At 27.8% G+C, this 14,205-nt stretch overlaps 1 protein-coding gene across 1 annotated transcript; it reads left to right on the top strand.

Moving 5' to 3' along the window:
• Nucleotides 1–6,708: 6,708 nt before the first annotated feature.
• LOC120268645 (senescence-specific cysteine protease SAG12-like) lies at nucleotides 6,709–8,406 on the top strand. Its single transcript, XM_039275955.1, has 6 exons — nucleotides 6,709–6,803; nucleotides 6,886–6,960; nucleotides 7,047–7,324; nucleotides 8,052–8,130; nucleotides 8,246–8,303; nucleotides 8,392–8,406. Exons 1-6 carry the CDS (start codon nucleotides 6,709–6,711, stop codon nucleotides 8,404–8,406), a joined length of 600 nt encoding a protein of 199 aa, XP_039131889.1.
• The last annotated feature ends 5,799 nt before the right edge of the window (nucleotides 8,407–14,205 follow it).

A 14,205-nucleotide genomic window follows, 5' to 3' on the forward strand; every position in this document is an offset into this window, starting at 1 on the left:
GCAGAACAAAACATAATACCTGTTTCTTCTTGCGAGCAAGATTCCAGATCCTCCAGCACATGTTCTCCAACCTTGTGTTTCCTCTCCTGTGGACCCTTGTTGATGCAGCCTACCACATTTTTACAAAAAAAAGCAAAACTTCAAATTAAGAAGAATTCCACAGACAAAGTCAAACTTAAAACAAACATATGTGACCAAACAGTTAAGTGGAAGAAACTGGAGAATGAGTACCGCAATATACTAAAGATAAGTGTGAAAACATGATCCCAAATCAAAATTTTGATGAATAAAGAAGTCAAATTAATGAATTGGTGAGCATTCCAATAACATCAAAAAATAAGAGTACACTTTAAAACACAAACACAAAAAGGAACATCAGCACTCATTTCAGCAAACATCAATACAAAAAAATTAAAATTATAGGGAAAAAGCCCAAGCCTCATCAAATCTACAGAACACAATTCTGAAGAATTAAAACACACACACACACATACACAGTCACCAAGTTAACAATCCAAAAATCCAATCTTCAATCAACTTCTCAACACCAAGATATCAAATAAAATGAAAATTCAGAAAATCAACTCACTGAATCCTGAAAAACCAAAAATATAAACAAACAGTAACCAAGAAGGGGGAAAAACCTCAACTTTAGCCACTTTACCGGAAGATAAAATACTCAAACAAAACAAAATCCACAAACTCAATCACATTCAATTAAATCAAAAGAAAAGAAAAAACTACAAACAGAGGAGCAAACCTACAGGAATTAAAAACAAAAAACAAAAGAGAAAACGAAGTCCAGATCAGTAGAAGACACCAACCCGAACCCAAGACTTATAAAGGTCCGTCTCATCGAAGCCAGTGATAACTTCCTCGACGAAGTATCTAGTGGGGCTGAATCTGCCGCGCTCCCGGAGCAACAACGACTTCTTTTCCGCCCCGATCCCTGGGCCCAGAGTCCAGGATCGCCTCCAAGTAGCTGTTTATCCAATCGTTCCCCGCCATCGCCGACGAGCTCGAGCTCGAGCTCGCACGCGAGAGAGAGAGAGAGAGAGAGAGAGAGAGAGAGAGAGAATGAAGACGGTGGAGAAGAAGAGAGAAGTTCGTTTCGTATTAAAAGGATTCCAAAAGGAACTCTTTTGCATTTATACCCCCGTTAACTGTCATAATTGCATAAGCATTCTTATGAATATTTTAAAGATTTTTTTTTTTCTTGTATACACCCCTCAAAATTATCTTTATTTTTTTTCCTGTGAATATATTTCTAAATGTTTTGATTTATATATATATAAATATATGCCAAAAGTTTCATAGCTCTGTGGCACAATAACAATAATTAGTCTTATGCATTATACAAATAATAAAAAATATATTTATTTAAATTTTTATACAAATAATGACTTTTTATAATAAAAAAAATTTTATTTAAATTTCTAAACCATCTCTCGCATGTTAATTTTTAGGATTTAGATATTATGAATAAAATAAATTTTTTTTTTTTTAGAGTATATATTCATAAATATTAAATTAATAACTTGTGTGTATATATATATATATATATAATTTTTAGCCATTTAACATATAATAATATATTTTAATGATATATAGGGTAAAGATCTATATATATGTAAATAACTCAAATTTTATATAATATATATGGTAGTTAGCCTTATTAAAGGGTATACACATAATTAGGTGAATTTTTGGGGGTATATATATATAATTTTAAATTAATGATCATACTTTGTGTTCGTAATTAAAAATAATTTAATTGGAGTTATGTGAATTTAAAAATTAATATTAAGATTTTTTTTTTTTTTTGTTTAATTGGGAGATTTGCAAATTTTGATTTAGATTTTTTTTTTATCATTTATATTCCTCATGTATCAATTTCTAAACATTCTATATATATATATATTTTTATTATTATGCTTTTTCTTTTTTTCAATAAAAATGATTTATAAAAAATTATATTTTAAAAATACTTTTACCTATATAACTTTTATAATTATACATTTAAAAAATATAGGGGAGAAAGAAAAATTTACAACATTTATGTGAAAATAAAAGGATTTTTCATGAAGTAAATTAATGATTGAGTATAATAATCCATGTTCATCAGAGGGGAATATAAGCAAGAAAATCAACTCAATGTATAAATTTGAACTAGTGTGTGTATATGTAGAATGATGGCTTAATACAAGCATACGAATTTAAATTTGGATTCATATTAAATAGATTAGTTATAACTTTATTATTAGAATCTTATATAATCCTAATGAGTATTTTGGATGATAATCTACTTTAAAAAAATTTAAAGTGGAGTTAATCCTTTGTTAATCCTTATATTGAAAGGGTTATATATAAACTACTGATAAGAGTACTCAATATATTGTTCTTGTAAATACTTTACCCATTTATGCAGAGAAGGTATAGATTAGCAATCTTTTTTCTCTTGAACACAGAAATTTATTACTAGAATGTTTGCCAAAATATATCTTATAAGAGATTTTGAAATGACTATATTTATGAGAAAGAGAATTTAAAATCAAATGTATAAGGAAAATATCTAGTTACTCAATATTGAGAGTTTTAAAAAGAGTTGCAATATTTTTTATTTACATGATGTGCTCTCGCATGAATTTAAACCTTGTGAACTTCATAAATAATAATTGTCATAAGAGTACGAGCAAAAGTCTTATTTGAAGTCTCAAATTAATCATCAATTAGTGGAACAGATTGAGGATTTTTTGTTTAGAGGGGGCAAAATTTAATATATATATATATATATATATATATATATATCTTTATTTTTCAATTTTATTGGGGGCAACTAGTAAAAATAAAATAAAAAATTAACTATTTATACAATAATAAATTTATGGGAGTAATGGATATTTCAAATTTTAGTGGGGGGCAAGTGCTCCCACTAACGACCATGTAGATTCATCCTTCAACAAATCTCTTCTGTACTTGCAATTTGAAATATAATCACAAATACTAGTTAATATAATTGTTGTACTGAGCATCATGCTCAAGCTATTAGATTGCTCTCATAAGGCAACTACACCTAGAGTACTAATGCTACCATAGGTGTTTGTCCTTCCTAATTGCATGGTTGATATCTTTGCACCTTAATTGGCGAAGAACCTTTCTTTTTAAATTTTATAATTATCAGTCATTTCCGAAGGAATATAACATTTATCATCAAAACTATGTGATATTCCTTTATTAAAGGGAGATAATTATAAAATTTGGAAACGAATGGTTCTTTTCCAATTGGGGTGCATAAATATTGACTTTTTGATTAGGAAGAATGAATACTCATGCTAATATTTATACTTTAGATGTGATATCCTTACGTAATAATTTTGAGAAACCTAATTACTTACGATATGTGTGGTTCCAGATTATGAGTATATAAGAAATTTGTTGAAGACAATTGATGACCAATTTGAGATTTTAGATAAAATTTTTGCTCTTATTCTTATGAAAAAATTATCATCTGTAAAGCTTAAAAGTGTTAAAGTCATTTGAGATCATATCATTCAAATATTGCAACTCTTTTTAGTTTTTAATGTGCTTGTGTTTGAATTAACTTGATTTTTTTCTTATCCACTTTATTCTAAATTCTTTTTAAAATTTTTATCAAATATATAAAAACAAATAGTTTATTAATATGTGTTAAAGAGGGAGAAACCTTGTTACATATACACTCTTATTTAAAAGAAATTATAAAATAATGGCATTGCTTCTTATCCTTTCAATTTCATCCATTTTGCAAAGAGAAAGGCAAGATACAAATCAAAGGAAAATCTCTTTCTATAGGATTAAAAATTATTTTTAATAATAAATATTTGTATGTATATATAAATATTATTTTTTGTAATTAAGGTCCATATTTCAGTATGACATATCACATACGTGTGGAAAAAAGTAAAAATAAAAAATACATAATAAAATACCTATTTTTGTATTAGTAATTATAAAGTCCTAACATATAGAGTTTTAATATCATAATTTTGAGGGTATGTGAAAGCAAAAAGACCATTGATTACAACTCTCCCCAGTCCTTTTTACTAACTCTATTTTAACTAAATTACAATTAAACAACATTGGTTAAAATTAGTTGGTTTTCTCAAATTTATGAAAATTATATTATTTTTTCAATATTATTTTTACTTAAAATGTATTTTAAATAATATATAGTTGAATATAATTTATTGAAAGTTATATAAATATATTAAATATAAAAGATAAATTTGAAAAAAATAATAATATTTAATGTTTTACAAATTTTCTAAATGAATAAATAAAATAGTTAAAAAACATTTAAAATGAGACAAATAAAAAACAACAGGGAATATTTTATTTTTTAGATAATCTAGTTTTATTAAGGAAAATTGCTTATACAACCTTAAGAAAATAGGTATTTTAAGTGATACATTCTTGTCTGTACCAGCCTTAGGAAATATGATGTGTCAATGTGTCATGTCATTTGGAATGGTTACACTTGTTGAGTAGTGAAAAAATAAGGGGAAAATATGGTTTTTTTAAAATAGAAAATTTTATTTATTATTTATGGGTTAATGAAAAAAAAAGTTTGTAAAACCATAATAAAAATTTTAGAATATATATATATATATATATATATGGAATTCCAAACTTTTCTAAAGAGGATTTAATATAATAATAAATATGGATAATTTTATGAGAAAATTATTTATTAGTCTTTATAACTATTCAAATTTCCACTGCAGTGTTTCTAATATTTCTCTAATTTTAATAGCCATAATATTTAATCGAGTGATATATGATTAAAACTTACAAATAAAGTTTTTTTATAACTAAAAAAAATAAAAATTCCGAACTATTTAAAGAAAGTGGGACTTGCCTTCCATGTTACTCCACATGTAGTTTGTTTTTTAGTTTCAAAGAACAAAGTTCACAATCTTATTGCCCCTTCAACAACATTATTGAGTCCGCTCATGTTATTTATTAATTTATTTATTCATTAAATAAATATTAGGAAAGGTCCTTTTCTAGTGATTATTTATTTATTTCCCATCTCTCTCACACCATTGGAAATAATTTATTTTTTTAATTCAAATTTAAATCAATTCTTGTGGAGCCCAATTGTAATTTTTGAAAATATTATCACTTAATCTCATTAATATTTAGAGTCCCTCATTAAAAGTTTTTACAAGTGGTGAGAGCTTGAATTATGAATGCGTTATACGTTTCTCGAGTATGAGTGAGTCTTTATCATCCATGTGCGCGACCACTGATCACTATTTCGATTCTTCCTACAAATTATCAACTTTTTTCGGGTTTGTTCACCTGTTTATGAATAATTTGCAATTGAGAAATTGAGTTTCAAATTAAGATAATATAATTCAAAATCGACTTGTGAATAGAAAATCTTGATTACTCACGTTGACTTGAGGAACTTTCTCTGCAATGCATGTCACGAAAGTTGGAATGAAAATCATATATTTCATAAACAAATCCATAACTATTAACACCAAGATTTGCTGAAGAAACTAAAATAGAAGGTTTCATTTAGTGATAACTAAATATGCCCTCTTTTTCAAAGATGAAACCAAGAATTATTTATTTATTTATTTTTTTTTTTGAAAGGGCCATGTAAAGGACAAACAATTGACAATAGATTATCATTGTTAATTATCATATCCATATAACTGCCTTAAACACCTTAATTTTAATAATACTTCAGTAACTTTGTAAAACACGCAATCTAACTGATCATCAATTATATATATATATATATATTAAAAATAAATTTTCCACAAGTTTAATTTTATTTTTAATTTTAATTTAATTTTATTATTATTTTTTTATGGAATATTTTAATGTTTGACTAAATTTCAATATAATATAATTTTAAAAATTAACTTTTAATCATATAATTTATTAATATATAATTTATTTATAATAGAATAATTATTCTATTATATACATTTATATATTAACTTTCGAAGGCGGGATGAGATAGCAAAGGATGGGGATTAGAGAAGATAGTCCTTTTCTTAACTCTGCCCCATCCCCAGTCCAAATTAGATTAGAGATCATATCCTCCTTATACATAAATGATAAAAAAATGAAATCCCTTTTTTTCATATAAGGGTTTGCCCGTTTAGGTTGAATTGGGTTGTTATCTCTGCATATCATCTAGGATGTCCCTCTATTTTAATATTTAAAATATATAAGTCCTTATAATGACTCTCTTGGGACAAATTATATTAGAGAGGGACTTAAAATTTTCAAATATTAAAATAGAGAGACCTCTTAGGGACCAATAATATTAGAGGGACCAAATGGGCAGACTGACTATATTATAGGGACTAAATAGGGTATTCAACCTAAATAATATAATACAACTGCATAAATATAAGTATTGAAGTGGTTTTTTTTTTCTCATATAAAAATTGAAATCATGTCAAATATGTCCTTAACTATGAATAGTATAGACTATAAGGACTCAAAGGGTGAAATGGCATTAAGACCTCGCTGATCTTAACTTTCTCCTTCATCCTTCTTTTGTTCTCAGTGCCTCTCCAGTGACCATGTTTCATTTGGTGAGAGCCCTGGGGCGTATATAACCTCGTGGCCAATGCCAAAAGGCTCATCATATTTGGGAGGTGGATGGCTACGTGTAGGTAGCGATACCAACATGCCACGAGGATGTTCAAGTATCAGAATGTGAATGTCACTGATTTACCTGAGTCCGTGGATTGGAGGGACAAAGGAGCGGTCACTCCTATAAAGAGACAAGGCAGGTGTGGTAAGCTTAAAATATTAATTAAAATTTCTTTTAATTTTTCTAGTACATCCTCTCCTGATTTTATTTTATGTGTATAGATTCATGTTGGGCTTTGCTGCGTTAGCTGCTGTGGAGGGAGCCTTTAAGATCAACACAAGCCGCTTGGTTTCTCTGTCTGCATAACAACTAAGAGATTGTGACAGGATAAGCCATGGATGCTGTTTGACAATATGATTAATGCATTCAAGTATATTATAAGGAATGGTGGTGTGACATTAGAAGATAACTATCCCTACACAGAAACTCAGGGTTGCTGCCAGGAACGGAAAGCAAGAACACCTGTAGCATATATAACTGATTATCAGCATGTGCCTGCAAATAAGGAGGCTTTGCTTAAACATGTAGCCCACCAAACAGTTTCAGCTGCTGTCTTTTCTGAAAAAGTAAATTTTAAGCAGTATAGAGGTGGTTTATTCTTTGAGCATCATGAAGATTATCCTAATCATACTGTTACTATAGTTCGGTACGGGAAATATCGTAATGGGATTTAAGTATTGGTTGATAAAAAATGGTAGAATACTCTATTTAGTCCCTTTAATATAGTCAGCCTGTCCCTTTGGTCCTCTAATATGATCTGTCCCTAGGAGGTCCCTCTATTTTAATATTTGGAAAATGTAAGTCCCCTTCTCTAATATAATTTGTCCCTAGAAAGTCCTTATGAGGACTTATATTTTTAAAATATTAAACTAGAGGGGCATCTTAGGGACAAATCATATTAGAGGGACCAAAGGGGCAGACTGACTATATTGGAGGGACTAAATGGGGAGTTTTTAAACTCGGCACAGGTTGCTTGGTATCCTTGTCTGCACAACAACTAGTAGATTGTGACATGTGGAGCCATGGGTGCTGGGTGGGTATATACAAACTGTATTTGTATTTATGATAAACAATGGTGGTGTGACATCAGAAGCTAACTAGCCCTATAGAGGAACTCAAGGTTGGTGTCAGGAATGGAAAGTAAGGACAACGATAACATATATCAGTGATTTTCAGACTGTGTCTGCAAACGAGGAGGGACTGCTTAAAACTGTAGCCCACCAGCCTGTTTCGGCTGCGATGTTTAGTGATAACATAGATTTTTTTTGTTTTATAGAGATGGTTTATTCTTTCAGCATCATGAAGGTCTTCCTAATCATGTCGTTACTATAGTTGGGTTCGAAAAAAAGCGTAATGGGTCATGTATTGGTTGGTTAAAAATTCATAGGGAACTTTTTGAGGGATAAGGGTTACATGAAGGTGGCAAGGGATATTGGATTGCGTTACGGTGTTTGCGGTATTGCGAGGTGGGCAGCATTCCTTATGGTTTGAAGATAGTAAATACATTTTTTTTAAATATCTTGGATATTAAAAAATGGTGAGAAATATCTCAAATCTTTTTTGTGTTTGCTTGACCGACAGAGCTATCAACTTCAAGGAGGAATTCAGTCCAATGTTTCTTGAAGAAGAGCAAAGACAGGTATTTACTATTCACTACCCATGTTTGTTAATTATTAGTTACTGGAATTTATTAACTGAGATTAACTTGGAAACAAATTATGAACCAGGAAATAGTTAATTAGTGTTAAATGTTGAGCACTAGAAGCTCATGTGGCATATATAGCTATTTATATATGGTTGAATACCCTATTTAGTCCATCTAATATAGTCAGTCTGCCATTTTGGTCCTTCTAATATATTTTGTTCCTACGAGATCTCTGTATTTTAATTTTTGAGAAATGTAAGCTTTCATAAGGACCTCCTAGGGATAAATTATATTAGAGAGAGGGATTTATATTTCTCAAAAATTAAAATACAGGGACCTCCTAGGGATAAATCATATTAGAGGAAACAAAGGGGTAGACTGATTATATTAAAGGGACTAAATAGGGTAGTCTACCTTTATATATATATATATATATATTGATTTTATTAATAAACATGAAAAGAATATGTTTCTACTCCCACTGCTTCTCTATATCCAACATCGCTTGCTCATAGTGTAATTGAAATTGCAAATTTGAAATTAGGAAGTTTTTAAGACACGAGAAACTTGCTATTACAGACAGAAAAATGGGTTGTACATACAGTAAAGTGGTGAGTAAGGCGCCTTATAAGACCACTTGGCCTAGAAGCAGCACAGCCAGAGACCAAGTCTCAGCTCAGCTGAATTTCTCTGTGTGATGCAATTAGTTGTTGTTTTATTATAATATATGTATCTTGACATTATGCCCAAGTGTAACATACAATGCTTACATCAGATTGAGACTTCTACTAAGGATTCCTATATTATCATGTTTGTTGACATTTGAATAATTAGACTGGTTATGTTATCCTTACTGTCTCGTAGTCATCACTTCTGTATTATTCTCCTTAACCTTTTACAATTTATTTCGCTTTCAATAATTATGCTTAGAAGCTAGGAAGGAATAATGTTTAGTTTTCATATGCTATTAGCCTAAGATAAGCAAGCTTCAATGGACACATGACAATCCTTTTGTCGCATCAGTTTGAGATTTTACTTTTAAATATGATAATACATTTTTTTTAAAAAAAAATATTAATAATGTGGCAAAATATGATTTCTTTTACAAAAGCAAAAAACAACAAGCGTTGTTAGTCCGACAAAGCGACTATGAAAATTGCACTAATTATAGTGATTTAGAGATCTCCTAGAGATAAATTCCATTTGTCATATAAGTCTAGAAAGGTTGGAAAGTACTTCTCATATAGACCTCCCACATGAGACCAATATGTATTATAAGTTGAGAGGTTCAAACTCGAAATCTCTCATCACAAGACACGGTGGGTACTCACTGGTCAATGCACAAATGAATGACTACGTGTTTAAAAAGTTTAAAAGCCCAAAACTAACAATTTTATAGTTTGAAACTATAATAAACATTAAGAGACGCTCATTCTACTCAGTAGAGTGGAAGTGGGGGAAGTGGATTGCCTTCCCCTACATTTTATATTCTTTTCCTCTAAAGTGGAGGCCACTTCCCCCCACTTCATACTGAAGTGGGTTTTAACACAAACCCACTTCAGTATTTTTTACACTGAAGTGGGGGAAGTGAGCTCCTTATAAAATTAGCAATATTGTAATTATAAATTTTTAATTGCAAGGATAGAGATGCTTAATTTGTTTCTGTTCTACTTTTATTCAAATTTTATATTCTTTCATTATTTTATTAGTTTCAAATGTTATGTTATTAATGTATAAAAATAAAATTTGCAATCACAAGGTGATCCAGTAATTACTATTTTTTTAATCAATTATTTATATCAATTAATATTTTTCAAATATTCACTTATATGATTATCACTCTAAAAAAATTTACATTTAAGTTTTATTTATATTACTTATGATATTAATAATTAAAAAACTTTTAATTGCATAGTTGCACTTATTTATTAATGAAATCAAAAGTATACAATAGTTTCCATTGTATGAATTATTTAATTATATTATTTTTATAATCTGCTCCTAAGTGTTTGAAGGAATAAATTTAATTTTTTATTACAATTAAGTTTTTATTTATATTACTTATGATATTAATAATATAAATTTTTTAATTATACCTATTTATTTATGCAATAAATGTCTATAAGACCTTTGAAATCCAAAGTCTATACATATATATAAAGTAGATGTATAATTTGGCTTGAGAGCATTTCAAGGAATAATTGTGATTTTTTTTTAAATATTATTGCACTTAACTTGAATATTTGTAATTAATTATGAAATTAGTAATATAAAAGTTTAATTGCTTTCATTAATTTTGCATTAAATACTCCATAAGACCTTTCAAAACCAATTACAGTGATTGAAAAATATTTGTTTTGTGGTAAATGTATACCTATAAGGAGTTATCAAATTATATTTTTTTTTTTAGTAATTTTGCAAGTCATAATTGAAACTCGCCATTTATCTTGGATTATATCTAAGTAAATTAGAAAAAAAATAAAGATATCAACATATAGAATATAATTAAATGATGAAAGATATTGAAACTCCATAAACTAAGGGTGTGTTTGTTTGGCCGGATATAAAACTACATGTGATTGTAATTACAAAAGACTTGAAAATCTAGTGTTTGTTTCGTTGAATTTGAGAATTTGAAAGTAGTTAGAAATGTAATAGACATGGATTAGTTAGTTTTGGAACTACGTGGCGTAGTTCAATCTCCTGCCCTTTGGATTTTGATAGAATGTCTCGCACGTGGTGTCACGTGATACAAAATAAAGAGGTCAAAGGATCAAGCCACCACTTTCCCACACCATAGCACATCTCCAGAGCTTTCTCGAACTCCATTGCAGCCTAATCTTTTTCCTCCGATGCGACAAAAATCTACCACAAACTCCTAGGTTCCTCTTTACCTTTTTGGGATTTTTAATTACAAGTTTATTTATTTATTTTTTTATTTTCTTGCAAAAATATAATCTTTTTATTGTTTTTTTCGGATCAAGATCTTCGCAAAACAACAGTCATCGATCTCATTCTTACATTATCCGGTTAGTCTTATCTTTTTTATTTTTAACCTTAAATATTTCCCTTTTTAATGTCTTTATTATTTTGCAAGTTTTTATCTCTTTTTTATCTTTTACTACTGCATAGATTTGTGTAGATTTGCTTCATGTTTATTATTATTATTATTATTATTATTATTATTATTATTATTATTATTATTATTATTATTATTATGTTGCCTTAGATTTAATTATTACTTCCATGGTTGATAGGAATGTGATATTGATGCATGGATAAAGATTTGCTTACACTTTTGATATTTTTATTTATTTATTTATTTATTCATTTATTTTCGTGATCAAGATGTTGAAGTGTTTATTTGCATAGTAAACCTTTTTAAAGGTGAAATAATTTTTGTAATGAACTAGTTAATACACGTTACTGATAAGGTTTAGTTTAATGATTAAAAAATATGTAAAATTGTTGTAATTTCTGCCATCTTATCACTCAGTACGTTTAAAAATATGTCTTAAAATCATATGAATTGAAATATAAATAAAGGATAAAGGGATAAGATTTACATCATATACTATAATAATATAATAGTATAGAGTAAATAATAATATTTGTGAAAACATTGAAAAAATAAAGCAATCAAATATCCTAAATGAGACAATTTAAAGATGTATGAACATGTGATTTATTTATTTATTTATTTTGAAAATACGCAATTGTAACTTTGTAAGTTGTAATTAAACATTTAAACTTATTTTAATATGGCCCCTGATCTACCTAAATGTATTTCTAAAATATGATCATTGATTTAACTTTTTTAATGAGCTATAGAAGAGGTTGTGATATCTTTTATTGTAATTAAATTTTCTTCACCTTTTCATTTTTATTCTATTTTTATTTTTATTTTTTTAAATAGTTCTTCTGCGGAGTATTATTTTATTTGCATTTGCTTTATTTATTCTCTTAAAAACTCTTTGCATGATTTTATAATTTCCTTAATTAAACTATTTTATTTCAAATTATGTCTATACGTAATATTGTCTTACAACCATCAAAATTGTAAAGAATAAAGAAAAAAAAAATCCGAAGCGAAGCAAGAAAATTTGCCTATTATACAATAATTTCCATTGTATGAGTTGTTTAATTATATTATTTTTATAATCTACTCTAAGACTGTTTCAAAAAACAAATTTAATTTTTTTATTATATTTAAGTTTTTATTTATATTACTTATGATATTAATAATTAAAAAAAAAATTAATTGCACTTATTTATTTATGCAAAACTCCAATGCGAAGCCGGGGAGAATACCTAGTGTTGGTTAAAATTAGTTGGTTTTCTAAAATTTATAAAAAATATATTAATTTTCAATATTACTTTTATTTAAAATATATTTTAAATAATATGCAGTTGAATCTAATTTATTAAAAGTTGTAGAAATATATTAAATATAAAAGATAAATTTGAAAAAAAATAATATTTATGCTTTACAAATTTTTTAAATGAATAAATAAATAAATAAACTTCTAAAATGAGACAAGTAAAATAGAACAGGAATATTTTATATTTATTTTTTAGATAATCTAATTTTTTTAGGAAAAATTGCTTTTACACCCTTACGAAAATAGCTATTAAATTAAATCCTTGTCTGTACCAAGCCCTAGGAAATACAATGTGTCATGTCATTTGGAATGGGTATATAGTTGCTGAGTATTGAAAAAATAAGGGGAAAAATGGTTTTTAAAAATATAAAAATGTATTTATTATTTATAGGTTAATGAAAAAGAAAAGGTTTCTAAAAATCAAAATAAAATTTTTGAATTTTCTTTTACAATTCTCAACTCAAAATAATATATATATATATATATATATTACATGGAATTCCAAACTTTTCCAAAGAGGATTTAATAGAATAAATATTGATAATTTTAATAGGCATAATATTTAATCGAGTGATATATGATTAACAATTACAAATAAAGTTTTTTTATAACTAAAAAAAGTAAAAATTCCGAACTATTTAAAGAAAGTGGGACTTGCCTTCCATGTTACTCCACATGTAGTTTGTTTTTTAGTTTCAAAGTACAAAGTTCACAATCTTATTTCCCCCTCTTGATAAATGCTCATCATTTTTATTCCTACTTTTTCAACAACATTATTGAGTCCCCAGACTCATCACATGTTATTTATTTTTTTATTTATAAATGAAAATTAGGAAAGGTTCTTTTTCCAGTTGATTTATTTATTTATTTCCCATCTCTGTCACACCATTGAAAATGATTTATTTATAATTTAATTCAAATTTTGTATCTTGTATAAGTCAATTCTTATGGAAACCAATTGTAATTTTGAATATCTTCTAACAATGACCACGTGATCGGTAACTAGATCTCCATTAGAACCTATAGTAATAGTAAGTGTGAGAGTTTAATCATATGTAAGAATACATTTTTGAAATTGGAGTAGTGAGTGATCTTAACATCTATGTGTGCACGAGCCTACCCCTATTTGCTTCACCGAGACTTATACATGCCCTACTAAAGTATCATTCTCTTCGGTTGATTCATCAGTTGATAAATAATGGGCAATTGAGAAATTAAGTATCAAACTAAGTAAAACAAATAATGTCAATTAAAATCGCCCTGTGAATAGAGAACCTTAATTACTCCGTTGACTTGAAGAACTCTGAATTGCTTCAAGACATACCAATATCTCTTTGTGCAATGCATGTCACTAAAATAAGAATGCAGATGATATATTTCATAAACAAATCCATAACTATTAACACCAAGATTTGCAGAAGAAACTAAAATTGGAGGTTTCAATTAGTGATAACCAAATATGCCCTCTTTTTCAAGGATGAAACCAAGAATTTTTGAATTTTTTTGGGAAAGAG

Source organism: Dioscorea cayenensis, chromosome 9, assembly GCF_009730915.1.
Source record: "Dioscorea cayenensis subsp. rotundata cultivar TDr96_F1 chromosome 9, TDr96_F1_v2_PseudoChromosome.rev07_lg8_w22 25.fasta, whole genome shotgun sequence".
Classification (NCBI taxonomy): Eukaryota; Viridiplantae; Streptophyta; class Magnoliopsida; order Dioscoreales; family Dioscoreaceae; genus Dioscorea; species Dioscorea cayenensis.

What these genes read in the sequence shown, in the direction of transcription:
- LOC120268645 (XM_039275955.1), top strand. Translation starts at nt 6,709, where the DNA reads ATGTTCAAGTATCAGAATGTGAATGTCACTGATTTACCTGAGTCCGTG. An exon ending in ACAAGCCGCTTGGTTTCTCT is followed by an intron (nt 6,961 to 7,046) that starts GTCTGCATAACA and finishes GTATATTATAAG; the next exon opens with GAATGGTGGTGTGACATTAG. An exon ending in AGTTCGGTACGGGAAATATC is followed by an intron (nt 7,325 to 8,051) that starts GTAATGGGATTT and finishes AAAAATTCATAG; the next exon opens with GGAACTTTTTGAGGGATAAG.